This window comes from Phaseolus vulgaris, chromosome 4, assembly GCF_000499845.2.
Source record: "Phaseolus vulgaris cultivar G19833 chromosome 4, P. vulgaris v2.0, whole genome shotgun sequence".
Lineage (NCBI taxonomy): Eukaryota > Viridiplantae > Streptophyta > Magnoliopsida > Fabales > Fabaceae > Phaseolus > Phaseolus vulgaris.
This window is the reverse complement of record NC_023756.2, coordinates 3,978,978-4,005,486: the sequence shown is the minus strand read 5'-3', so window position 1 is coordinate 4,005,486 and position 26,509 is coordinate 3,978,978. Positions and strand designations below refer to the sequence as shown.

Here is a 26,509-nt window from a genome sequence, read left to right as displayed (position 1 = left end):
TCAAGAAACGCAGAGAAAGGACAAAAAATTTGGACCATTTCTCGATTTGTGCGTGTCATCTTTACGCAGGGTCCATGCACAAACAGTTTCACTGTGACCCAATTTACCACAAAAAGAACAGGTAATAGTATTTGTATGGTAGTAGGGTTATTGTTTTTTATATTGGCAACTAAAACACTATTGTTAAACTAACGTTCTTGCTGAACAACGAAGGAATTTTTTTTAGTAATGGTGGGAATAGGTTCCATGAGAAGAACATGAGTTTTTATATTATTATATTGATCATTAAGATCACGTAAAAATTGTATGACTTGATGCTCTCTTTTCCTTTGAGTAATAATAGAGGAAACATTACAAGAGCATACATGATCATGTCTAAAATTATCTAATTCATCCCAGATAACCCTAACATAGTAAATTAATCAGCAACAGAAATATCACATTGATTGAGAGAAGAAGTCTTCATTTGAAGGTCAGAAATGTGAGACAGATCACCTTGTGAGAAGCGGGCTTTAAGGTCATTCCAGATATGCAATGTCTTATCTATCCATATGATGCTCTGTCGTATGGGAACATAAACTGAATGTACAAGTTAGGACACCACCATGTTATTAGAGCTTGTCCAGGACGAGAAAGAAGGATCCATTTGCTAAAGGTTAAGATATCATACCATTGACAAACTTTACCTTATTCTTTGCACTTAGCATAATGATGATTAAACGACTCCAAGAATGATAATTCGTTGAATCAAGAACAAAAGACACAAGGGGAGTTACATGATTTTCACTAGGATGCAAATATAAGAAGTTGTGAACTAGATTGACACCATGAATAGGATTTTTATTTTGATTAGGGTGCAAAGAGAAAATATAGGTATTACAAGACTAATAAGGCCCATAAGGCCATACCCAAAAACTTAAAACAAAATAATTTTGTCAGTCTTCTAACCTATTTTAAAGGTAACAGTAAGAAAACATAGTTAGGGGTATCTAAAATCTAGTCAATTTAAAAATAATAAAAAATCGAAAATCGATGAAGACTATTTTTTTAATCAACTATGGTTTCAATCGATGAGTTTACTTTGAATGAGATTGAAAATAAAAATTAATTAAACCAAATTAAATTATTTTTTGCATTTAAATATTATGCCTAGAAAATTGATTGGCAGCTAATTTTTTTTACTGATCATTCCATTCTACCAAATGACCATCATAACAAAAGAAGATAGATTTCTTGAATTAAAGTATTACGCATTTTAAAGGTTATTTTGTTTATTTTATTACACGAAAAATAATATAAAACTAAAAAAATATATGGGAACTAGTCATGCGAACAAAAAAAAAATATCACAAATAACTTAAGTAACTAGGCTGAGAGTTTAAATAAAAAATAAAGATAAAAAGAAAAAATATAAATATATAATTTTCAAAAAGACAATAAAAAAATGATTAAACAAAGTATTATTATACAAATTGATGCTAAATATATTTTTATGGATATGAGTTAATCTCTTTAACATGTAAGTTTTACAAGAAAGATGCAATTTGTGAAAATGAAAGTTTTCAATGCTTCAAATAGTTATTTTCTAAACACTTCACTCTATTTTTTTTTCAAAATTCTATTTATCATAAATTTATTTTAAAAATAATTTTTTTGCTTCATCTAGTAATAATATGACATGCATTATACGTGAAAAATAGGTCAAACGATATTAGAGGCTTGTAGCATAACTCGTGAATAGTCTAAATTAACGTGATACCTTTTATTAAAAAGTCACACTTTAGGTTTTAAAAAAGTCTTTCAAGTTGAGAAGCTGATTTATGTTTATATAATAATATTACATATATTTTCATATACACTACATATTATATAATATAATATATTATATATCATAGTAATAATAATAATAATTTTGTAATAAAAAAATGAAATCTTAAATTTTAAGAAATTGGGTTCTATTAATTTATTCAATACAAATATCATAGTTATATATTAATTTTATTTAAATTAATTTAGTTATTATGTTTTTTATTAAATAATTAAGATATTTTTTAAAATTAAATTACTATTTTATAAGAAAAAATAATCATGTTTAGTAACTAATAACACGTGATTCAACAAAATGTGTACATAGTTTGGAATTTTTAGCCAAAATTTTAATTATTTATGTTCCTTATAAAATTATTAATTTTTTTTGTCTTATAATAAGATGTATTTGTTTCCTATTTTTAATATAATAAAATTATATTATTTTTTAATGTTAATCTTTATAAAAAGAAATTTATGTGAGAAAATACATTGAACTATTAGATTTGTTAACTTATTTATATAGATTTTTTTTCTATGATGTAAACTAATAATAGGCACACTCAATAATAATAATAATAATAATAATAATAATAATAATAATTATTATTATTATTATTATTGTTGTTTTTATCCAAGTTAGTTAAAATTGTGACACAATGATGGTTATTTCAGTTGCATCGTAATCATCGAAAGTGTATTTGTAAAATGTGATCCAAACGAAGGTGTTTGAATTCTCCTAAGCATTTTCCATCAACCCTCATTGCACCATTTTACCCTTTTCGTGTTTTCTCATACACACCCTCTTTGGTTTCAACGCCTCTTGCCTTATATTCTCACCCTTCTTTGCAGATCACACCCCCCTTTGGGAATACAGAAAGGAAAGTTTGGTTTTTGGTTCGTGGGGTGCTTTCAAATGGCCTCATTCTCGGTCCCCTGCCCCAAGTGCCCTTCTACTTCTTCACCCTCTTTTGGGTTCAAATCCCAACAGCTTCCATTTCAAACTGGGTTCAGCTTCAAGCCTTTTCCATCATTCAGATCTTTGTTTGCTGAATCTGCATCATCTAGGATTCAGGTATCAATTTTTCCATCTATATATCTATATCTATCTATAAAAGAGATAGACAGAGAATTCTTTTTGTCTGTGAATTTCTGTTTGTTGTGATGATTGAAGTTTTGAGCATCTTAAGGATGCCACATTATGAACAGTGTATTTATTCCCTTTGTTACTTAGTGCAAATGTTTTGTTTGATTCTTTTATTTTAGTTATGAATGGAGAAATGATGCCTGTATCAATGATTTAAGGATGACACATTATGTAATCCACAAAAAGCGTAGTATTTCTTGTCTGTCTGTGTTCATGTTTTGTTCAATTGATTTTAGTTTTAAATCAAGGAAGGATAGCTACCTTTATCAATGATTTAAGGATGGCACATTGTGTAATCCGCAGAAAATTATGTATTCTCTGATTGTTTTAGTTCTGTTAATGTTTTGCTCAATTGATTTGTTTTAGTGATAACGATGATATGGCACCTTTGTCAATGCTTTTCCTTACGGTTTCTCAATGTTCATGAAAGAATGACCATATTGAATTTGGTGCTGCTGAGCATAAACGGCCTAAGTTAAGACAATGTGATTCAATTACACAAAAACATAACACTTTGTCGTTGGACACAATTTGTTAAAGGTGATCAATGTTTTGTGAACAGTATTTGCAGTAATATACAATCTTTTATATCTTAAAGCAGGTAAATATTAATAGTTTATGATGCCTGTTAATTTTTTTTATTCTTACATTATTCCTTTCATGTTTGATTTTATCTTCGTGGGAACTACAACTGAAGTTTCTCAGCATGTTATCACTTGTACAAACATTTTCAGTGTTGTTGATGGCTCTGAAGCACAACTGCAACTAAAATGCATTCAAATTGTTGTGCTGGTTATGTTGGCGGATTTGCCATTAGTTTTCAATGTGATTAAAATTGGAGAAATTATAAATTGTCAATTGAAACACTTTCAGTTTGCAGATGGTGTATGATTCACTGAATAAATAACAAATTTGTCAAAAGCTTCAGAAATACAGTTTCCTTTCATTGATTAGTTAATTATTCTATTGTTATTTGTTGTTTTTTGCAGTGTCCTGACAGGAAGCAATTTCCTGTTCTGAAGGTCAGTTTACACTGAGTTCTTTGTTTTAGTTCACATGAGTTTTATTATGAATTAAATTTTGTAAAATGTTTTGACAACTGCAAATTGAAAGACTCAAGTTTACAACTCTGATTTGGCTAATGCAATTTCAAAAAAAAAATTATTTCTTTTTCCAGTTGTAATCTGGTGCAAGATTGTCAACATATCAACACTCTTAAATTTTATCCTCCTGTTCAAATGTGTTCTTGGTTAGATTCAGAAATTTTTACCATAAGCCACCCTGATTTGTATATTGTAGGCTGCTAAAGTTGAAAATTCTAATTCTAATTCTGCCCCTGCAACGGTCAAAGGACCTAATGTTGCTTCATCAAAAGAAAAAGAAGTGCTTAATGGAAAACACTCTGGGAGCACTACTGCAGATCAAGCTTCAGTTACAGCATTCTTATCTCAAGTTTCAAATCTTATAAAGTAAGATTTCACCTTTTTTTAATGAAATCACTTGTTCTTGTGTATTTATCATGTCTGTTTTTAGGGTATGCTTTGTTTCCATAGATTTCATTTAATGCCATTTCCATGGTTAGACTTGTTGATTCAAAAGATATTGTGGAACTTCAACTTGAGCAATCAGATTGTGAGCTCTTGATAAGAAAGAAAGAAGCACTGCAGCCTCCACCAGCCCCAGCATCACCACCTCCAATGCACTATGCCACATTCCCACCAGCAGCAGCAGCACCAGCAGCTGCTCCTGCTAGCTCCTCGCCTCCAAAAGCACTGCCTGCCTTGCCTTCCCCTGGAAAAGCAAGCTCATCTTCTCACCCACCACAGAAAAGTCCGATTGCAGGAACTTTCTACAGGAGTCCAGGACCTGGTGAACCTCCATTTGTCAAGGTTTGTAGACATACACAGTTTAAGTACCACTCTTTATTTTCTGTTGTGGTGCCAATTTGCAACTTTTCTTTATCTTAATTTGTGTAGAAATTTAGAAATTGAAAAATTAGGATCCTTGTAAAATCATTAAGACCTGATCATAACTTTGTTTATCTTAGATACAACCATCTATAGGATAATTTATGAAACTAATTATTGCCATGTTTACTAAGTTAATCAATGAAGAGACCAATTATTTTGCTGTTGCTTCAGGTGGGCGATAAAGTGAAGAAAGGTCAGGTTATTTGCATTATTGAGGCTATGAAAATGATGAATGAAATTGAGGTGTGTGTATTTCTTTTCCTATTTGTTATAGTATATTATTACATTTTTTTTCTTATCTTTTTACTATGTTGTTTACTTTATGTTTTCCCATATACTTGGTATATTTGTTCCATTCTATAGATTATCCTTCCTTATATAGTACTATACAGAAATCTGTGATACAAAAATCTGGAAGTTAACAAATCTATAAGCACTGACCTGATAGAGCTGCTCAAATCTGCTTCTGTATTGCCACCTGTTTCAGCTGCAACAATAGTTAACACACTAATCATTTGAAAAATCTTAATTTAATACCATTATTTTTATTATTTGAAAGTCTTGAGATTTATTAAACAAGACTCTCTTGTTACAGTAAACAGGAGAGAATTGAAATCTCTTTTTTATTAAAAAAGAGTCTTTTAGAAACCTTTAAAATCCTAATGTAATACACTCCCTAAATACATAGATTACAGTAGGAGTGGTATGAAGGGATTAGGATATAAGTAAACTATGTGGTAGTGGAGAACAAGGGAAAAAATGGGAGTAGTTGGTTTTAGGAGATGAATGAAAAGGAGAGTGATTCAGAGTGTTTTATTATGAATATCTTCTCAACATGGAGGAAACAGGACCCTCTAAGAGCCTATTGGATTCACATTTTCCACTGAAATAAATATACGATTCTCCTTCAGAACCAGTTTCAATTAGCCAGAAACCAGATCCTCTAATTCATTGGTTATCTTCACTACTTGGTGGCAGGCTGATCAGTCAGGAACAATAACTGAGATATTGATTGAGGATGCCAAACCAATCAGTTTAGACACGGTATTCTCTCTCTACCTTTGTGTGTATGCACACATGCATGTTTGTCTAGAAGCTACATGATTCATTTCTCTAACTTCTATACTTTGTTTTTCATGCAGCCTCTTTTTGTAATAGTTCCATGAGTACCAGGAGGGACCTTGCTTCGAAGATGAAGTGAAATCTTTCTCGTTGGATAGCATGGTATTGGATGACTGCAATTTTTTGTTCTGAAATTACATGAGTGATAATGTTTCTCATTTGGGAAATGCTTGCCTTCTTAATCTGTTGAGATATTTGGACACAAAAGCTCCAGCATATCAGAATGAACATTTGGACATTTAGTTCTATGCAGTTTTGACAATTATCGTATTATTAATGTTTTTTGTCTTCTTGATGGGACCCTTTGTTATAATCCTGTTGGATAGATTTTGTGTTGACAGTAATTTGTTATACATCTTTCTTTGGTCACACAGATAATTTATATTCATAAAAAAATCTCATTCCTCCTACACCATTGGAAAGGCCACGAGTTCACACTGATTCGTCCTTCCCACCAAAATCACAACTTTAAAACTCCACAAAAACCATTTTCTTTTTGCAACCAAAACCCACAAACAGAACACAATCACAATCAACTTCTCTCATTCGAATCCATCAAAAGATATCAACTTTAGAATTGTCCACAGATTTTCTATTACCAACCCCTTTTGTTTGGACGAGATTAATCAGAGAGTATTATCAATGTTGATATGTTTAATCCTAACTGGCAAGAAAACGGAGATCTTACCAACACAACCAAATGCTTTATATTTATAGGCACCAAGGAGCGCAAACCATTGAAGCACTACAAAATCTCAACCATTAAATCAAATCCATCTAAAGATTATAATCAAACATCTTATCACATCAACAACGTCTTCAACATTTATTGCACACATTTCCAAAGACACTCCTAAAACATTATTGACTCTTCTCAACAAAGAAGTAAAATTTTCTTTCTGGCTCATTGCATTACACTTGAACTTGGGGGCTAGTGTACTGTATGACCTTGTAAACCGAGAAGGTTTTGGCTAACGCATCGCACAAACTTAAACCAAGGTGCAAACCAAGCAAGGTCGAGAAGTGCCAGAGAAGTACTAGGCAAGGCCAAGAACGTTTCAACACAATTATATACAATGTTTATGACACTAATCGAACGATAATAAACATCTTGTTGGATCGAACGCTTACCACTTAACCAAAAGCTATAATTGATAGTTAGATCAAAATTTTTTCTACTTAAGAGTGTAACAGTCTAAGTGCCACAGATTGATTATGACTTGGCCCACCTAGCCTCTACCACGAGACAATTAATACCACTTGCAACAATCTCCCCCTCAGCAATTGTCCCACTAGAAATCAAACTCTTCGATTGTAACTTCACTCACTTGGCCTACGCCATAGGACAATTGTGTCTCCCCTGAACAATTGTCCCACTTGGAATCGAGCTTGTGACCTTGACTTTGATACCAAATGTTGGATTAAGCATTTATTATTAGGCAAAAAGCTATAGATGATAGTCAAGGTGCGGATTTTTCTACTTAAGAGTATAACAACCAAAACACCACGATTTGATTATGACTTGACTCACCTAATCTCTGCCACAGGGTAATTGATGTCACCGACAACACATCTAAAACTTATCATCATGTCTAAACAACAATTAAACCAAGATTAAGAATGACATGGATCCATCCTCATAATCCATGCAAGTAAAGACCCATTAAAAATAATATAAATAGAAAATTTCCCTAAGATATTTACTATTGATATTATTGCTTATTTATTACTACATTAATATTGTTCCTAAATATTGACTTGAGTGTTGGAGTGTCTTCACAGATATATCATCCTTCCTAGACTAAGACCAAAATATGTCAAAAAAGACCAAAAACTTTTCACACTCTAAAACTCGGATCATATAATTTTACAAGAGTCCTCTCCACCTTGTAAGAATATATTTTTTGGGGAGATAGAAAAAAATAACAAGTGAAAGCAAAAGCCTAGATGAATTCTTTCCTATATAAATAATAAGCAAATCAAAGAGGTGCACCAAACAGAAAAGAGAGAAACCAACATACACCAAAAAAAAATTTAAGGTGGGAGAACCTCAATATAAAGGAAAAACCCACGAGTCCGAATCTAGTAAAACTTCCAAAAAAATAATTAAAGAGGTATAAAATATCTTATCCAAACTAGTATATATATATATATTTATACACACATGTCTCTCCATAAAAATCATGATGTAAAAGGATACATTCTTTAAGTTGCATAATGGGCTAATAGCCAATAAAGAAAAACACCTTTCTTTCCTTTTCTTACATAAGTAATCGTGGGTCCAATAAATTAGTGACCCACCTCACAATATTTAACCTTTTTTGGAAAACCTTCTCAGCATTTTTATGATGTGTCTAGTGTAAGTTGTAAGGAGAACGAGTAAAGTTTCATTGTAATAGACTTCATATTACATGGTCCCCATCAAAATTTGACCCATTTTATGGGGACTCCTTCTTCTCTTCACCTCCATCACTTCTTTAGTCACCTTTGGTGTTTTTAGTGACCTTTTTATGTGTCTGAATTACCTTAATCGATTTTTATCATCTTTTCCTCATCTGAGTAGTAGCATTCGTGGAGCTCTCTCTACTTGTCTACAACAGGTTCAAAGGTTAGGAATTGAAGAAACTAAAAAAGCTAGTCACAATCATTATTGAAAACTTGATAGAATTAATGCGTGTGTAGAACATATTGGTTTTACAAGCTAAGTAGTGTCTAGATTTTCCATTTTGCTGATATAACTTTTATCTTTGTACAGCAAATCTTTCAGCCACTCAACTAGTAAATTTTGTATATATCACTTAGTGAGTAACTACAATCTTACACTTTGTAGATGAAATATGAAATGGTGATAAATACTTGTTTTCTAAGGATACTATCATGCTCAATGTTACAAACCAGTATCACAGTTGCATAGTAATATTGACTTATGAACAATTGTTCTAGAAAATGGTCCAATCAAGAGAGAGGCACTCCAACCATGATCAACAATAAATCCATGCATACAATACTACGATCTCCAACACATCTCCTCATGTCGAGACCTTCGACTCGTGCGTGAAACTACATATTTACGATAAGTCCAACAAACTCTCGTTAGAATAGACTTAAGATGACTCTGATATCATATTAAGAAGTGAATTTTAAGTCTAACTCAACCTTATAAAACTGATCTATACAATGAGGTTTGCACCTAATTATATATTACTAGATGTCTTTATCTCTAATCGACGTGTAATTTCCAACGAAACCAATAAATTTTTAAAAAAACTAAAAAAATTTGTCAATTTTGCAGAGATTAAGATACTAAGCTTGTAAAGACTTGGTCTGGTTTTTTATTATGGGAAAGTGGAGTTTAAGAGCTTGCTCTAGTTTTAAGCAAGTTGAGATTTTCATTGAATCCTCTCATCACCCTTTGTGGCCCACACTGTTACTTCATTCTCATGGGGGGAACATATTCTCCAAGGTGGTCCTCACAACATGTTTCATTGCAGAGTTGCACCATTGCAGTGGCCCCAATAAAACTAGTTCAGAAAGCTACTATATAAATTGATCAAATATTCTGTTTCTGTTCTTTTTAAATTCAAAAGCTTAATAATTTAGCAGCAAAACAAGTGCAAAATAAAACAAATTTAAGAATGAGTTAATTCAAACATTCATTACATATTAATGATTGAAGAAATAGACTAAGCACTGGTGTAAACTTGTTTAAAAAAAGAGCATGTTAATGATTAGATCTTTTGTGCATTTCACACTTTTGGTGCATTTTATGATAATAGAAAATACACTTTTCTGCATTTTTCCACCACAAACACTTAATCATTTTCTAGCTGAAACTATTGACTCAAATGGAGGGTCCTTCACAGCTTCATTTTTTCAATTCTTTAGCATTGAATAGTGAATTGTTCTTAGTACTAAGATTAATTAGTATTTTTTGAACCTACTTTTGTTTTTGGAAACTTTGATGTAGTCTCAAACTGTTGGCATGTGGGATTTTTCATGGACAACTTGTATTCAATAATACAATGTTTTCTATAAATCTTCTTTAATACTACTACCTTTGTTTCAAATTATTGATATTTTAATTTTTTATTTATTTCAAACCTATTTATGTTTTATAAATTTCAATTATCATTAATTATTTCTTACATATATTATTTTCTAATAACTAAATTTGATATTTACCAAAAGTTTAACACTGGCAACTTACTTAAAAAAAACACTTAAACAAATCCAAACCACCTTTATTTTCTCTATTATATTATTAGAAAATTTAAGTTAATATTAGAAAAAACATTAAATAAAAATCAATTTTCGAGACAAATAATAATTAATCACTATATTAATTAAATTAGATAATATTTTAGAGACTAAAATAATTATTGGTATCTAAAATAATTTTTATTATTAAATATCAATTTAAAAATTAATTTATAATTTTTTTAATAATAAAAAATACTTGTCAAATCTAATGCTTAGTTTCTAGAAGTAGTTTTTATTATTTGAATTTTTCAATTACTTCTTGAAAATAGATTTGAAATGGAGATAGATAATATTTTATAAACAAAAGATTCAATACTTATCATTTGTAGAAAGTTCAAAAAGAGAGTTTGGAATTATTCGTTTGTAAAATAAATCTTAAAAAATATATGATTCGAAAATTTCTTTAATTAGGAGTGTTTTCAAAGTAAATCATACACTAATTCATATTTTTTAGTAAGTTCACTTTTCTTAATAATATATCTTTTTCATCTACAAGGCTTAACTCTGAAATCTTATTTAAGAAATACTCTCCAAACAATTTGTTTATTATTATTATAGACATGTTTATGTAAATAGTTTAATATTTATTTGAAGAGAATATTTTAAAATTTTAATGAGGAAAGAGGTCTTTTACCAAATTTTAAAAGACTTTTAAGAAGGCTCCAAATTTGTTTGTTTTTTTCAAATGTCTAAACAAATCCATTACGAACACATTACCATGAAAAAACAAATGTTTGTCATTACAAATTGGAACACGCAAGAAAACTTTTATAACTCCAACCATCTTTCATTTTCATAATAGATTTTATTTTTAGTTTGACATTCAACAAAAACATGTAAACATGTGGTTTTGTATTGTAGATGCCCCTAAAAAATTCATAAGATATATAAGATCAATTTGAAAAATTTATATTTACATGAAAAAATTAACTCTTATTTTATGAGTTTGTAGGTGCCCTACAAAAATTTCAACATCCTCCAAACATGCATGTGTAATTTTTTTCAAATTATTTTCCTTCCATTTTCATGCTAAGTTTATTACAACCACATCACCTTTTTTAATGCTTCAATTTAATAATTTATTTCCACAAATTAGGGTTACCTTTAGATTTCTTGTTCTAATTCTACCACATGTCAATATCTCTAAATATCAAAACCTTAAGTTTTATTGTAGAAGTTTTATTTTCTCAAATCTTCATTAACAACAAAATATATGTATACTTTTTTTAATAATATTTTTTAATATAATGATATGTGATTGGTGAATCTTAAATATCAGTTTTAGTTAACTGAAATATCAGATTTTATAACAATATTTTAAATTTCATAATAATATGATTTTACATTTATCATATGTCATTTACAATTAGTAAATCACATTACAAGAAAATCATAAAATAAAAACTAATTTTAAATACAAAAAATACTTAGTTGGTATAATGACTAAATTAGAGATCATTTTAGAAACTAAAAAAAAAACTTCTGATTTTAAAATTAGTTTCTATTATGGTTAGATGGTTTCTAAATTAGTATCTAATTAGCTACCAATGTTTTTGCTACCAAATTTAGAATCTAAATAATTGGTAGTTAAAATCTCGGTAGTTAATTAGATACCAATCTAGAAACTATTTAACAATAATAAAAACTAATTTAGAAAAAAAAATTGTAGTTCCTAAAATGGTCTCTAATTTAATTACTATAATAACTAATTATTTTTATCACTAAAATAATTGTGAATCACATTTCAATTATCAGAAAAAAAAAAACTCCAATCTTGCAACCAAATGCTTTACTTGATAGGTTTATAAAGTCTCCTATTCCTTGCTTTCATCCACATTGTTAAAGGGAAAAGACACCTAAATTTGGTGTAGATGTGGTGTGTGCATCTATACATTTCATCTTTATCAAATGCACAAGAGTTTTAGTTCAAAAATCTCACTCCAACATGTTACCATACATATCCCACTTTTTTGTTTTATGATAGCCTTGTTAGAGCTTCTCTCTTCCATCTTACCTTGCAACAATATTTGGTATAAATGCACCACCCCTTTCTCAACCTTTTTCTAGTTCTAGTATTATTACTTTTACACAATCAAAAATTTATTTCACAAACTCTAGCTTTTAATACTTAGGATTACAAATATATTTTTAAAAATTAAAATGGTAAAACACTTTTAAAAACTTGGACCATCAAAATCACTCCAAATTTCTGAAAAAAATAATTATATTTTTAATCAAGGTGTTTATTTATAACCTAGACTCAAACATTAACTTTTTTGAATATGAGAATTTATTTAAATGTTTTTCTTAGCAAATACTTTTTTTATAAACCTAAAATATTGGTTTTTTCATTACATACTAAAATATAATTGTTTTAAACCATGTTACTAAGATCATTTTGAAGATGTCTTAGATTCCACCAAATTGGTGATAGAGAAAAAAAACATTACACAACATTTTGTCATAACACAAAAACAAACACAAACACAAGAACAAGAGACATTAACTAAAATTAACCACCACTTGCTCTCAATGCTATCCACATAATCCTTAAAGAGCTGTCCATAAACATAGGAGCTACCTAACCTAAAATTAACTGCAAAAAACAATGTTCTACTTCCTAATCTCAAGGTCAAACACTCACCCCAAATTTCTCTCTCCTCCCTTTCTATCCCTCACAGACAGACACACACACTCTAACCCAACAAGGTTTTGACTCACAAAAGCTTTTCATATTTTTCTTTGCTTTATTTTTTTTCATAATTTTCCGGAAATAGAAAACATATTTTCTCTCTCTGGGTCTCTGGGTCCTTCTCTCTCTCTCACCGTTGTTCTTGATCCATGGAAGAGGAACTTCACAACCCAGAAGAAAATTGATTCCTTTGGGCAGGAATCGGATACCCAATTGGCTGGAGCTTCCAATGCGGGCTTGGAGGAGAGCCGAGAACGATCGTGGTGGATCTAATGATGGTGGGTTTTGCAGGGACATGGGTGATGAAGATGATTTCAGGTGGTTGTAGGGTTGTTGTGGGGAGCAACGATCTGGTGCTGGTGCGGCAGCATAGACGACGATGCAGCTTCACTTCTCGCCTAGCATGAGAAGCATCACGATATTGAGCAACAATGGGATTATTGACTTGATGAAGATCAAGGTAGCAGCTTGCCACATTTCCTATCGAACCCTCTTCCACACCATCCTCATCCTTGCTTTTTTGTTGCCCTTTGTCTTCATTCTCACCGCTCTTGTTACTCTTGAAGGTGCCAACAAGTGCTCCTCTTTTGGTACTCATTTTTTTTTTTTCTTCTTCTTCCAATTCTTCATTTTATTACGCCCTTTCATTGTTTATTTTTTTGGGTACATTGTGTATGTGTCTGTATTTTGTCTTTAGTCCAATTAATATTGAATGGTCCATGTAGTCTACCTCATCTTGTGATATCTGATTGGCCTTTTATTTATTCATTTGGTTACGTTGTGTGTATATTTTGTATTTGGTCTTTAGCCGAACTACATGGCTATCGTGATCCATGCTGTGTGCTCATGTAGCCAATCTCACCTTGTGGGATATCTTATGAGACTTCTATTATTCTCTTGATTATATTGCGTATTCATTTGTATTTGCTCTTTAGTCTAACTAAATGCCTTGTGTGTGATCTGTATAGCCAATCTCACCTTATATCTTATGAGACTTGTATTTATTCACTTGGTTACATTGTGTATGCATTTGTTTTTGGTCAGTGGTCGAACTAAATGAAGTTAATGTGATCTGTGTAGCTGACCTTACCTGATATATTTGATTAGGCTTTTGTTGTTGTTGTTGTTGTGTGGATATGGTTTGATTTTGGATAAATTGGATTGCCATGTTTTTTTTGTTAATTTATTTCTCTAAGAAGGATCTGGATTTGGATGTTGGAGGAAAAACTATGTTCATGTGATAGGTTAGGGTGCCTGGAAATGTTTTATTGCAATCATAGATTGTTTACCTTATGGTTATCTTGTGTGTGTTCCTTTTTCTAGCTGAGCTAGCATTTGCCTTCATTTCAGGGTCTCAAGTGTAACTGGCCAATTTAAGTGACTCATGATCATTTGTTGCGTAGCTTTAATGCACTTGAACTTTGGATTAGTAGTGATGGTGACAACGGATGATGATTGTTCTTGACATGCATTGCTGAAATTTGTACCTTGCTGCTTTCATGTGGCAAAAGATTACATGCTTTGTGTATTAGCACTGGAAATTATTGTCTTATTGTTAGTTAATTAAATCTGGCTGGTATTTTGCACTTTTTCAGCTCTCTGACTTTGTAAAACTGGGGTTCTGCTTTCAGTTGTTGATCAAAGTTTTGATGGATCTTTTTCTATCATTTTGAAACATTTTCATGTATCTTTGTATCTTTCTTCATCATACACATATCAGGTTCTGAAAGTTCGTAGTTTGTCTCACCTTCTTTGTCTATTTCTGATTCTTGATTGGTTTCTTGTTTTTTATTCTCCAGATTGTTTAGGTAGGCGTTTGGGACCAAGGCTTCTTGGTAGGGTTGATGATTCATCGGTAAATAATTTTATTACTTTACATAGATTTTTTTAAATGTCAAATCTACTCATGTTTTGGTTAAATAACTGTGATCTAAATTTTGAACCCTTCTTGTGATGATTGTAAATGTGCAGAAGATATTAGTTAGAGACTTTTACAAGATCCTCAACGAAGTAAAGACTGGGGAAGTTCCACCTGCTCTAGACATGCCAGATTCGTTTGAGCAATTGGTTACTGATATGAAGAGCAATCAATATGATGCAAAAACATTTGCATTCATGTTAAGGGGAATGGTAAGTTGTGTTATGCTTGCATTAAGTATCATGTATTACCTGAAATTGAATTCCAGATGTTTTCAATATACTTGACTTATATTGAAAACACCCGTTTTAGGCATTAGTTATGTGCCTTATTCAGATGTTACATAAAAAGATTTATACTCTGCTGCTTATTACTTTATGCTATCTCATAATGAAAGTCAATCAGGAACACTCCAAGATGTATGTTGGTCATTATCTTCCATGAAATTCAATTTATAGTTTGATTCCTTTATGCAAAGTATGGTGAGTGATTGTGCTTACTTTCAGTCTTCCTTTATCTGAATTTACTGGAGATAGTTTTTTATACACCGGATAACAAATAGTATTATTTTATAAGTAGTGTGGGGTTTATTATATAATTGTTTTGAAATGTTGGACAAACAATCATAAGTCATTGTATAAATAATACAATAATAAGAGTACTATTGATTGATTTGGCCAAATGAAAAATGGCTCCTTTATCATAGTGATCTTTTGGAAAAGTGACTAATACGTGCAAATTTCATAGAATTGCCAAACAGGCATGTACCATGTTGGTTGTACTGATCTGTCAGGTTGTTTGTATAATTAAGGAAATCTAAAGAAATCTTTTACTTTAAATAAAAATGGTAATGAATGTTGTGAACTTGACAGACATTAATCATGTATTAGCGACAGTTAAAATGTGATGTTCTTTCCTCAAACTACTCATGTTTTGGTTATCTTTGACACATCTTTTAGTCTTTTATCTGTTTAATTCTACTTGATCCTATCTTATTTTTATCACGAATGATTTTCCTTGGTTAACAACAGTTGTAGTTTTGCCAATAGTCGGAGGTTCTTTAATTGTCTTATTTCCCATATATACCTGACACCATGTGATTCTGATTAAGATTTCTGTTGAAATCATTTTACAATATTATTTTACTTTTTGGTTATTTTATCACAACACAAGTGATCTTTCTCTTTTCCTTTTCTTGAATTTGAAAGTTCTGAGTTTTATGTTTTCATTATCTTTTTCCTTTCTTTGTTTAAACTTTAATTATGTAAATCTGTTGAATATATAATGTCTATTTATCTGCACTTGGTAGTATTTTTTGAGGTCTTCATACTCTCATCACAAATATATAGTGAGTTAGTACATCGCATCATCATCATCATCATCATTATTATTCCGTAGCATTGGCACATTTGTCGTAATTGATATTTTAGTTCCTGTTTTATAGTGGTGCTAGGTGATAATTATATTGATTTTGGCTACATTGCAATATGTCTTTGAACAGATGGAGAAATTTGAGAGAGATACCAGAGAAGCTAAATTTGCAGAGTTGATGAATAAACACTTTGCAGCAAGTTCAGTTCCTAAAGGAATTCATTGTCTGACTTTGCGTTTGACAGATGAATATTCCTCAAATGCCCTTGCACGCAAACAACTGCCTCCGCCAGAGTTACTACCTACACTGTCTGACAACTCTTACCACCATTTTATCGTTTCAACTGATAACATCTTGGCTGCTTCTGTAGTTGTTAGTTCTACTGTGCAGTCATCTAACACACCTGACAAAATAGTCTTCCATGTCATCACCGACAAAAAAACTTATGCCGGTATGCACTCATGGTTTGCACTAAATCCCGTCACTCCTGCTATAGTTGAAGTCAGAGGCATTCACCAGTTTGATTGGTTGACGAGAGAAAATGTTCCAGTACTTGAAGCCATAGAAAATCAAAATGGGATCAGAAATTACTACCACGGGAGTAATTTTGCCAGAAACAATCTCAGTGATACCAATCCACAGAAATATGCCTCAAAATTGCAGGCTAGAAGTCCAAAGTATATATCTTTACTCAACCATCTCCGCATTTACTTACCTGAGGTATGTTGGATTCAACAATTATCATTTTTCTGTCCGGCTGTGGCAGTCTATTCTCTCTCTATTATCTATGAATATTGTTGAAATTGAATTTTTTCAGATCATGATTCAGAAAGAATTGGGAACAGTTTATATTAGATTCGACAAAGAATCTTATATTGTGTGTGATTTTCATTTTTGATAGTGTATATATAGCGAGTGCATAGAATAGAACTGAAAATGAATGATTGACCTAAGACCTTAGAACTTGGCTTTTTATACTGTCTCATTCCAAGCTGAGTATTCATCTGTAAATTCTGCATTTTAAGCTCCTTAGCTGAATTTGTAGAGGAAAAAGTGGCTCATCAGTACCAAATGTCTCTGAAAATTCTGATGAATTACAATAATTAAAGAAAACATAAAAACTGTGTTAAAACATGCAGAATTACATTGAACTATTTAATGTAAAAGTGCTTGGCCCAAAGTGTTTTACCAGTGCGGCTAATTTAGTAAAGGAATATGAACTATGAAATGAATGGAGGATGCTCCCTTTTTCCCACGGTGGTAGGTATTGTTGCTCCTGCAAATATATAGTTGCATTACTTTCATTAGCATTTAGCACTCATAAGTTATATACCTATTTTATATGAAGCCAACTGAGCTGGGAACATTTTATGTTGGAGAAAATTTTCCTCCTCTTATTTATGCTGATTGTGTTTTCCTTGTGTTGAACAGCTTTTTCCAAACCTTGACAAGGTGGTTTTTATGGATGATGATGTTGTGGTTCAACATGACTTGTCTCTGCTTTGGGAAATTAATCTGAATGGAAAAGTTAATGGAGCTGTGGAAACTTGCAGAGGCGATGACGAGTGGGTAATGTCTAAGCATTTTAAGAACTACTTCAATTTTTCCCACCCCCTCGTTGCACAACATTTGGACCCTGATGAGTGTGCTTGGGCTTATGGGATGAATGTCTTTGATCTGCGTGCATGGAGATCAACAAACATTAGAGAGACATATCATACCTGGCTGAAAGAGGTAAAGCCCAAATATATCCAACTAATACAATCCATTTGTTCAATTATTTTTCTTATTAAAGTTCTAGCAAATTCTGAATTTTAAATTAAGGCTATGGTACTAGTTCCAAGGTTCACATGGATTCATAGACACATATACATTATATATAGTATAAACCATCAGTTCTCAAATTATTACCCTCTCTTAAGTTATCCCTAAAGTATTAAATTATTTGAGTTTTCCCTGAAATATTAAATATTCATCACTTTAATCCTTTAGTTGATGTATTGCAGTAAAATTTAGGGACCAATTTTGACGGTTTATAGTATTTGAGGGAATACTTAGCACAATTTCTAATACTTCCAGAACTACCTAAGTAGTGGTTTTTTTACTTTGCAGACCACTCAGGAAAGAGGGTAATATTTGAAGAATGAAATGACTGTTCACACACACACACACACATATATCTGCTCATGTTTAAGGGTGTTTGTATATGTATTAGGTGGTAGGTAGTATGAGAATGCATGACCTTTAGTTTCTTATGTTCTATCTTGTATGGCAGAATCTGAGGTCGAACCTGACGATGTGGAAGCTTGGAACTCTTCCCCCTGCTTTGATTGCATTTAGAGGTCATGTTCACCCTATTGACCACACTTGGCACATGCTTGGCTTGGGTTATCAGAACAAAACCGATATTGAGAGTTTGAACAAGGCTGCTGTTATTCATTACAACGGACAGTCAAAACCTTGGTTGCAAATTGGCTTTGAACATCTTAGGCCATTTTGGACCAAGTATGTCAATTATTCAAATTATTTTGTTAGAAATTGTCACATCTTGGATTCATAGTCTGCCATGAGATGCACTATGGTTTGAAGCAACAGTGCATGCATACTACAAAAGGGACGAGTAAATACAGGTTTCATCTAAATTTTTGCGGCTTGAGGTTTTCTTCAAGATGAATTTTGAGAAGTCAATAGAAAATTGGTTGAGAGGGCAAAGTTATCAAGGACATGGTGGGTGGATTTGCTGCCACCCTCTACATTTTTGCACACACAGTTGCCATCCTGGCATGGCCATGAGAATCAACAGTCTTGTTACATACAAACACGTCCTATATATTTGGTTGGTGAAAGGATACTGTTATTGGTCTTATGTGGGGATACTGTATCAAAAATTCTTAGTGAATGTTGGAGAATAAACTGAATGCTGAAGATAAAAAAAAGGGTCATGGTCATGTGCCTGTGTCATCAAACTAGTTCATTGTTGAGAACACAAGTGCTAGGACAGTTCATTTGTGAGGTTCCCCAACTAGTGCAGTGTTCTTCCCCCCATCATTTTTTAGTTTGTTAATTTTTGTTAGCACCAATTTTTACATTCACCCTATTGGATTTGATATCATGATGGTGAATTGTAGGAGCAGTAGTTCTTGAGATTGCTTTGTCCCAGGTCCATTGAATTGGGGAATTGTCTGTAGGATATATCTATATATATATATATATTGTTATTTGTTGTGTATGATCACCAGACATTGGAAATGTGCAGATAATTCTTTTTTACCCTTCTCCATTCCAGTTATTCCTTTAGTGATTGTGTTCTTGATCTTTGCACCCCATGCATTCACAAAATTGGCATAAAGCAAAATAAATAGAACAGATAATATATGCACCAAAGGGTAAAGATTTTTTTGTATACATAAATTGTCAGATATTAAGTCTGTTAACTATAAAATCTGATTTCTGTTTGGTTGATGTTTACAAGTTTACACTGATAATTAAACTCAAATAAATACAAATTTCATGGAATTACAAACTCTGTTTCCCAGTTTCATGAAGATCAATGTGTTAAGGGAATAAAATGGAAAATATTTTATTATGAAAGAAAGAATTTATTACATTTAAAATGCAAGAGTTATTTATATGCAACTTTTCTGACTTTGTTTGATGCTTGTCTGGATTTTAGTGCTCACAGAATTGTTCTCATGTATCTGAGCACCAACCTATATATACTTAACAACACAATACTTTATGCATAAAAATTTGACTAAATGTTTAGTTGGTAATATTTTATACTCAAATGTTTTTAACTGAACTTTTCTTGAGGATTTTAATCACTCATTTTCTAATCATTTGACCAGTGACTACTCAGTTTACCTTTTTCTGTACATTATCATAGTCTTTTTTAGCTTCTTTCTTTCTCTGTCATCTGTTCTTTTATATTATTTTCTCTCTATCATCACTCCACTGTTTTCTTTTACTTCTTTTGGCAAAAAAATCACAGTCAAACAAAACTCTTCTGGAATATTTCTTTTCAACAGTAAATAGATAACATGATTCATATGCATGGATTTGATTTGAAGCACTGACTATGGTTGATTTATTCCCCTTGTTCACATAAGTCCAAAAGTACCAATGGTAATAAGATTCTGCACAATCAAGAGATTATTAACTTTAAAGTACACTAAGGATAAACCAAATAAAAAAGGATGATAAAATATAGAAAAAAAGGGAAGAATCTGAAAGAAGGATTTTGCAAAGTGGGTGATGACGTGAATTCCATTTACAACTATTCTGCCTTAATGAATGATGATCCCTTCAAAGTGCTTGGAGGATCTTTCCTTTCTTTTTAGGACATTTAAAATCAAAGTTTGGACCTACCATGTCATGTAATCTTATACTTTTCACATTTTCTTTAATCATGCTAGTTGACAAGTGATTTAGTTGCATGATTAAAAAAATAACAAGTTTCAATTAGTTTTGTAGCTATATGGAAGACCTTAATCTTCTAAACTTTGGAACAAAGAAATGGTAACAACCTACTATTTTTAATACACTCTCTTTCATTTTTCTAAGTTAATTTCAAACATATTTTTAGTTTCAGAAACATGTCTGGTTTTTTTTTATTTTAATCTTTAACAATTTTTTCTTGCTTGAGTCCCTAAAAAAATATTTTGTATTTTATCATTTTTTTTAACAAGTTTCATTCATAATTTCTGTTAAGAAGTGTGCTTTAAGTCTAACACAACCTCATAAAACTGACTTATAAGGTGAGATTTGCACTCACTTACAATGAAATGTCCTCATCTCTAGTCGATGTGTGATTTTCAACACACACCCTCACATCGAGGCTACCAACTCGTGTGTGAACATATATGTTATGGGTTGTCCGATAACGGCCCAATAGTGGGTGGCCTAATAAACCCAACAAATTCTCGCTAAGATGGACTCGAAAATGACTCTGATACCATGTTACAAAGTGGACTTTAAACCTAACTCAACCTCATCCAAATGTAAAGAATCTTCAAACACCCATTTTAGAAAAATGGTTTCTTTTGCAAAAACTAATAAGAATGCCGAGGCTACCAACTCGTGTGTGAACATATATGTTATGGGTTGTCCGATAACGGCCCAATAGCGGGTGACCTAATAAACCCAACAAATTCTCGCTAAGATGGACTCGAAAATGACTCTGATACCATGCTACGAAGTGGACTTTAAGCCTAACTCAACCTCATCCAAATGTAAAGAATCTTCAAACACCCATTTTAGAAAAATGGTTTCTTGTGCAAAAACTAATAAGAATGCTAAACACTATTAGCATATATGTAAGTATTTTTCTAATTTGAGGTGTTATATGTTTGGTTTGTTCAGAATTTATATTTTCAGCTGTGGTTAGATAGAGACTATTCCTTGGATGGGTTTGTTAGCACATCAAGTTTGGAATATTGAATCACAATTCCATCACAATGGACTATAATATTGGCTTCCATAGCTATTGATGCATCTATTTCTACCAATTTTATCAAGAGTTTTCTTTCATATACCTAATTCAATAAGACAATCCTTCAACTGATCTTTCTATCTGTTTTTCTGTAAAGACTTTTAAGTTTTAAGAGAAACAATCATAAAAATAGTTGAATTTTTCAGTAAAAGTAAAAATTTATGTAAAAATAGTTTATGTAAAAATAGTTTATAAAATCATAAAAATAGTTGAATTAGTTTATGTAAAAGTAAAAATTTAGAGAAATTACAATTAGTTTATGTATAAACTAGTTTTAATTTATGAAAAAAATAATTTAAAATCTTCTTTTTACTTTTTTCTTCTAAAAATTCTTATGAAGAAGCTCATCCAAGCATTGTTTTGTCAAAGATGATATTAATATTTGGCCAAACTCAATCTTATTTAAGTTTAGAAGGATTTTTATAAATGGTAAAAAAAAAATTCTAGTTATTTATTAGTATATATGTATATTAAAAATTTGAATTCAAAACTATCGATTTTATAGATTTCAATATATTATGTGAGAGTGGGGGAAATAAATTTAGGTTGCTAGAATTATGTATAAGAATCATATGATTGTTTTAAATAATCATGATCATTATATCATCCATTAAAAGAATAATATGATTTTTTTAAAATAACACGAGTTAGTAGTTTTAATTACTCTTAGATAAAATTTAAAAACTATTTAATATTTTATAAATCACCTTTATTTTAACGCACTAGTATAAAATAATTAAATAAAAATAATTAATTATTATATTAATTAAATTAAATATTAGTTAGATATTAATTTTTATCATTGATAAATAATTTTAAATTAATATATAATTAGCTATCAAGGTTCATTAGTTGTTAAAAAATTAGATATCAATTTAGAAATTATTTATAAAATATAAACTAATTTAGATACAAATATTTTTTTAATTTTTAAAATAATATCTAATTTAATCAATATAATAATTAATTATTTTATGTATCTAAAATTAATTTTTATTTAATGATTTTGTTGTAGTGATATATTATATATTTTTAAAATATAAATTTATATTGATTATAAAACTACATATTGAGAATATTAAATTTTTCTAGATTTACAGTATGATCATGAAAATATTTTGGCATGATTCAACAGTAGTTGGATTTACAAAATTTCGCATTTTGTTCAAGTTACGGAGAGTAAATGTAAGAAAAAAAAACATAGACATTGTAAAAATTTGTAAGAATGATTTTGTTTTACCTTGATTCGATGTAATGAATTCATGGTGGTTTTGATTTAATGTAACATTGTTGCATTGACCTGCTTATAGAAGACGCGGTTGGAAATCATGGTAATTTCGCAGATGTTAAGAATGTGGGAGTGACACACATGCTGTTTGTTTAATTGATTGATTGAACCTTCTGAACAGTTTCTGACACCGAAATTCAGCCAAAAATTGACCCTCTTGGGATGAATGAGAATAAGTCATGTTCCCCCCCTTTCCACATATCAATAGAACAACCAGATTCCAACAATTGAAAACTCCTAAACACCCCTTCCCACTCTTCCTCTGTTTCCTGTGATTTCAGTTGTTGCATAACAGAACACCACTCACTTCTTCCTTCATCTCCCTTTTCACTCAATTTCTCTGATTGACACAACTGCCACCCAGATCAGTGATTGACCCAATTGAGACAAGCCTTGAAAGTTCTGTTTTTGTTTTTAGAATTCTTTCTGGTTTTGCAGGTGGCATAGTTGGGAATTCAAGATGGTTCTGTGATTGCACAAGTGCCCTCTTGAGTATGGATTTGATTTTGCCTTGTAGCAGTTTTAGAAAGATTCCTTTGTCATAGTGTGTTGAATTCTGATATTATGTTTCCTTTTAAGCACTACTTGTTTGTTGGATTCAATCACTTTATTCTGTTTACTTATCTGGCACAGTTCCAGCTCATTTATTTTCCATTCATAATTTCATATTCTTATGCCTGGGATTTTAATCTCTTCTTTTTATCCATGGCTATCTACTATACCAATTGAGATTTTGAATACTATTTGGGTATTGAGTGTCACTTAAGAGGAGAGAGGACTGATAATTTTTCTTTTGTATCAAATTTTGCAGAGTACTACACCAGTGAGATACTTGATTTGGTCACCTTTTTTCATGATTGACACTCAATAGAAGTGATTCAATCATCCTCTTGGTCTGAGGTTGAAGCTATTTGATTTCTGAATTTCTGCAAGTTTCTTAGTCTCTGGGCATGGCTGGGAGCCAAGATCAGTTAGAGATCAAGTTTCGGTTGAGTGATGATTCGGATATTGGCCCTAAAAGTTATGCTGCTGCTACTAGTATTGCAACACTGAAAGAAAGTGTTCTTGCTCAATGGCCAAAAGGTTAGTTATGTGTCTTGTTTCCTTTTTGGAATCTCTTTTAGTCCTCCAACTAATAGTTAGATGTCAATGTCAGAAAGTGTTATATTGTTCCTGTTTGTTATCCTTTTTGTTGGCTTTTTTCCTGAACTCGGTACTGCATAGTAGGAACAGGTGGTCGGATGAAGTGATGTAGTGGAAATCATGATTCATTTAAGTACATAGTTATTACTTTTGAAGTTTGAGGGTGTCGATCATGCTTCTGATCATGCACTATGGATCCAACTGAGATCCAAGAATGAACTATATTTGGTTATAACAAAGACAAGAAGAAAATTCCATTTAATGGAACCTTGTGACTTTCTAAACGTGTCAGAAATATTCATTCCTGAAAATCCCTGTGTACATGCATGTTGAGAACGTGTTTGTGTTGTGCCATGGTTTAGTAATCTCCCCTTTTTCCTTCGAGGAAAAGCACTACATAAATAGGAGTTTTAAATTTCATAGAAACGCTTTAACTATAAAAGAGCCATATATTTGGTACATAACTTACATGTCTCTCAGTTAGTTTCTTAAACTTCTTATTCCATGCTGTGTCTATTTGTTCCTCTTTACAATGCCATATTTTATCAAAACCACAAGCTAAATTTTTTAAAAAAACCTAAGGCGGTTTTAATTCCTATATAGTTTCTTTAGTGTGTTTGAATAGCTAAGGTTTCATGCCATGCTGGTATGCCAGATACAAAGAAAATCACATGCATTAGTTGAAGAAAAAGTGTTTAAACTGGAGATTGTGCTGTCATGCATTCAATGATCTTTATTTTTATTTTAGTGATACAAATGAGATCTTTGAATTTGCGTTTCTGTTTTGAAGATAAGGACTATGGACCAAGAACTGTTAAAGATTTGAAGTTAATTAGTGCCGGAAAAATATTGGAGAACAACAGAACAGTGGGAGAATGTCAGAGTCCTTTGTGTGATCTGCCTGGTGGAGTTACAACAATGCATGTGGTTGTGCAACCACCTTCTGTGGAAAAAGGTTTAGTATTACTTTTTACCATTTACTTTAAAAGTATGCCAAAAATCTGTTTTACTTATATATATATATATATATATATATATATATATTCAAGATGTAATGATTTTTGTAGATTAAGTTAGATCTAAACATATATTCTAACACTATGCTTGTAACTTTGATATAATGGACATTACTCCAAAAGCAAACGGATAAGTAAAAAAAGTACTTGCTTAGTATTTATTTGAGAGAACTTAAAAAAAATATATCTTATTAGATGTCCAAAGATTTTTTTGGCTTATAATATAAGCACTTATTTCAATAAGTTCTCCATGCCAGCTTATGAAAACAGTTTACAGTTGTTATGAATACATATCACAGTTGGCCTAGAAAAACTTAAACAATTACAGGAAAAGAAACTAATATAAGAAAACTTCTACCATTAGTTTATGCATAAGTCTTATGAAAAAGTTTATCTAAGCATACTCTTAACTATATTTCCTCATTAGTGGTATAAACAACATATATAAGTGCTTATAGGATAAAACTTATACAATGAGACCCTACTTAAGTTGTTTATCCATGCATGTCATAAATATAAAACTTCTGAGTGTGATCAATCTTGAGTTCATCTGGTTTTGGTGCTTTATTTGATTCTTGGACATTCTGGTGTTTTTGTGGTGAAACAGATAAGAAAGTAACAAGTGAAGCAAAGCAGAACAAATGTGTTTGTGTGATATTATAGTGTCCAGATTGAATAGAAGATGTCATCAACTTAGGTGGTTAAAAGTCACACTTGTATTCATTTTTATGGCTTTCAATACACAAACTCTTTGGTTGCATGCCTCGTGACAACTACAGGTAAAGAGTTTTTGGCTTGTGAAGGAGTTATTGGTTTCTCTTCTTTTTCTGCATCCAGTTGCTGCTTCATTGTCCAATTGGTATAATTGTTGATTGAAATGAACTCTACAGTTGTGCTTGTGCTTCAGCTTGGTGCAAAATGCTTCTATGATCACTGTTAAACTTGTTCAAAATGTGATTTCATGGGTTTAGCTTGTTGAATGATTTATGATCAATGTAAAGAACCTTGTATCAGTAAATAATTTCAAAAGAGCTAAAGCTATATTTTAGTTATCAATTTGTGTTCTGGTAGGTATAGTTTAGGAGTCGAGATTAAGGACAATTTAAATACACATCCCTCTCTTAACACTCTTTAAGACGTCTTTTAAGGACAAAACCGTAAGGGTGCTACAAGTTTCAAAGCAGATAACATCTCAATTGTAGTGATTGACGAGATGCTATCTCAACAAATTTGAAATCGGAATAGTTTGCAAGAAAATATATATAGAAAATATAAATAATTCTT

General features: G+C 31.3%; 3 protein-coding genes and 1 non-coding gene across 5 annotated transcripts; 3 read left to right on the top strand and 1 right to left on the bottom strand.

The window, feature by feature from the left end:
- Window positions 1-23: 23 nt before the first annotated feature.
- Window positions 24-125, bottom strand: LOC137838927 (U6 spliceosomal RNA). Its single transcript, XR_011085568.1, has one exon. It is a non-coding gene; the product is annotated as a U6 spliceosomal RNA (small nuclear RNA).
- A 2,339-nt stretch (window positions 126-2,464) lies between these two features.
- Window positions 2,465-6,340, top strand: LOC137836956 (biotin carboxyl carrier protein of acetyl-CoA carboxylase 2, chloroplastic-like). The gene is made up of 7 exons (XM_068645765.1): window positions 2,465-2,881; window positions 3,943-3,975; window positions 4,253-4,422; window positions 4,536-4,842; window positions 5,095-5,166; window positions 5,902-5,967; window positions 6,066-6,340. Exons 1-7 carry the CDS (start codon window positions 2,723-2,725, stop codon window positions 6,087-6,089), a joined length of 831 nt encoding a protein of 276 aa, XP_068501866.1. The 5' UTR covers window positions 2,465-2,722; the 3' UTR covers window positions 6,090-6,340.
- Window positions 6,341-12,705: 6,365 nt separating this feature from the next.
- LOC137836950 (probable galacturonosyltransferase 13) lies at window positions 12,706-19,567 on the top strand. Of its 2 annotated transcripts, none has more exons than XM_068645758.1 (6): window positions 12,706-13,563; window positions 14,797-14,852; window positions 14,969-15,127; window positions 16,417-17,007; window positions 17,719-18,021; window positions 18,563-19,567. In XM_068645758.1, exons 1-6 carry the CDS (start codon window positions 13,377-13,379, stop codon window positions 18,845-18,847), a joined length of 1,581 nt encoding a protein of 526 aa, XP_068501859.1. In that variant the 5' UTR covers window positions 12,706-13,376; the 3' UTR covers window positions 18,848-19,567. The 2 variants fall into 2 exon arrangements, with proteins under 2 accessions (XP_068501859.1, XP_068501858.1); XM_068645757.1 differs by having other exon boundaries at window positions 12,800-13,587.
- A 3,517-nt stretch (window positions 19,568-23,084) lies between these two features.
- Window positions 23,085-26,281, top strand: LOC137836949 (membrane-anchored ubiquitin-fold protein 2-like). Its single transcript, XM_068645756.1, has 4 exons — window positions 23,085-23,558; window positions 23,878-24,149; window positions 25,000-25,164; window positions 25,833-26,281. The coding sequence occupies exons 2-4, from the start codon at window positions 24,017-24,019 to the stop codon at window positions 25,886-25,888; spliced, it is 354 nt and encodes a 117-aa protein (XP_068501857.1). The 5' UTR covers window positions 23,085-23,558; window positions 23,878-24,016; the 3' UTR covers window positions 25,889-26,281.
- The last annotated feature ends 228 nt before the right edge of the window (window positions 26,282-26,509 follow it).

Coding starts and splice junctions, on each gene's coding strand:
- LOC137836956 (XM_068645765.1), top strand. CDS start 2,723: ATGGCCTCATTCTCGGTCCCCTGCCCCAAGTGCCCTTCTACTTCTTCA. Junction 4,423..4,535: donor CAAGTTTCAAATCTTATAAA/GTAAGATTTCAC, acceptor TTCCATGGTTAG/ACTTGTTGATTCAAAAGATA. Junction 5,968..6,065: donor AACCAATCAGTTTAGACACG/GTATTCTCTCTC, acceptor TTTTTCATGCAG/CCTCTTTTTGTAATAGTTCC.
- LOC137836950 (XM_068645757.1), top strand. CDS start 13,377: ATGCAGCTTCACTTCTCGCCTAGCATGAGAAGCATCACGATATTGAGC. Junction 17,008..17,718: donor TCCGCATTTACTTACCTGAG/GTATGTTGGATT, acceptor TGTGTTGAACAG/CTTTTTCCAAACCTTGACAA. Junction 18,022..18,562: donor ATCATACCTGGCTGAAAGAG/GTAAAGCCCAAA, acceptor CTTGTATGGCAG/AATCTGAGGTCGAACCTGAC.
- LOC137836949 (XM_068645756.1), top strand. CDS start 24,017: ATGGCTGGGAGCCAAGATCAGTTAGAGATCAAGTTTCGGTTGAGTGAT. Junction 24,150..24,999: donor TCTTGCTCAATGGCCAAAAG/GTTAGTTATGTG, acceptor TCTGTTTTGAAG/ATAAGGACTATGGACCAAGA. Junction 25,165..25,832: donor ACCACCTTCTGTGGAAAAAG/GTTTAGTATTAC, acceptor GTGGTGAAACAG/ATAAGAAAGTAACAAGTGAA.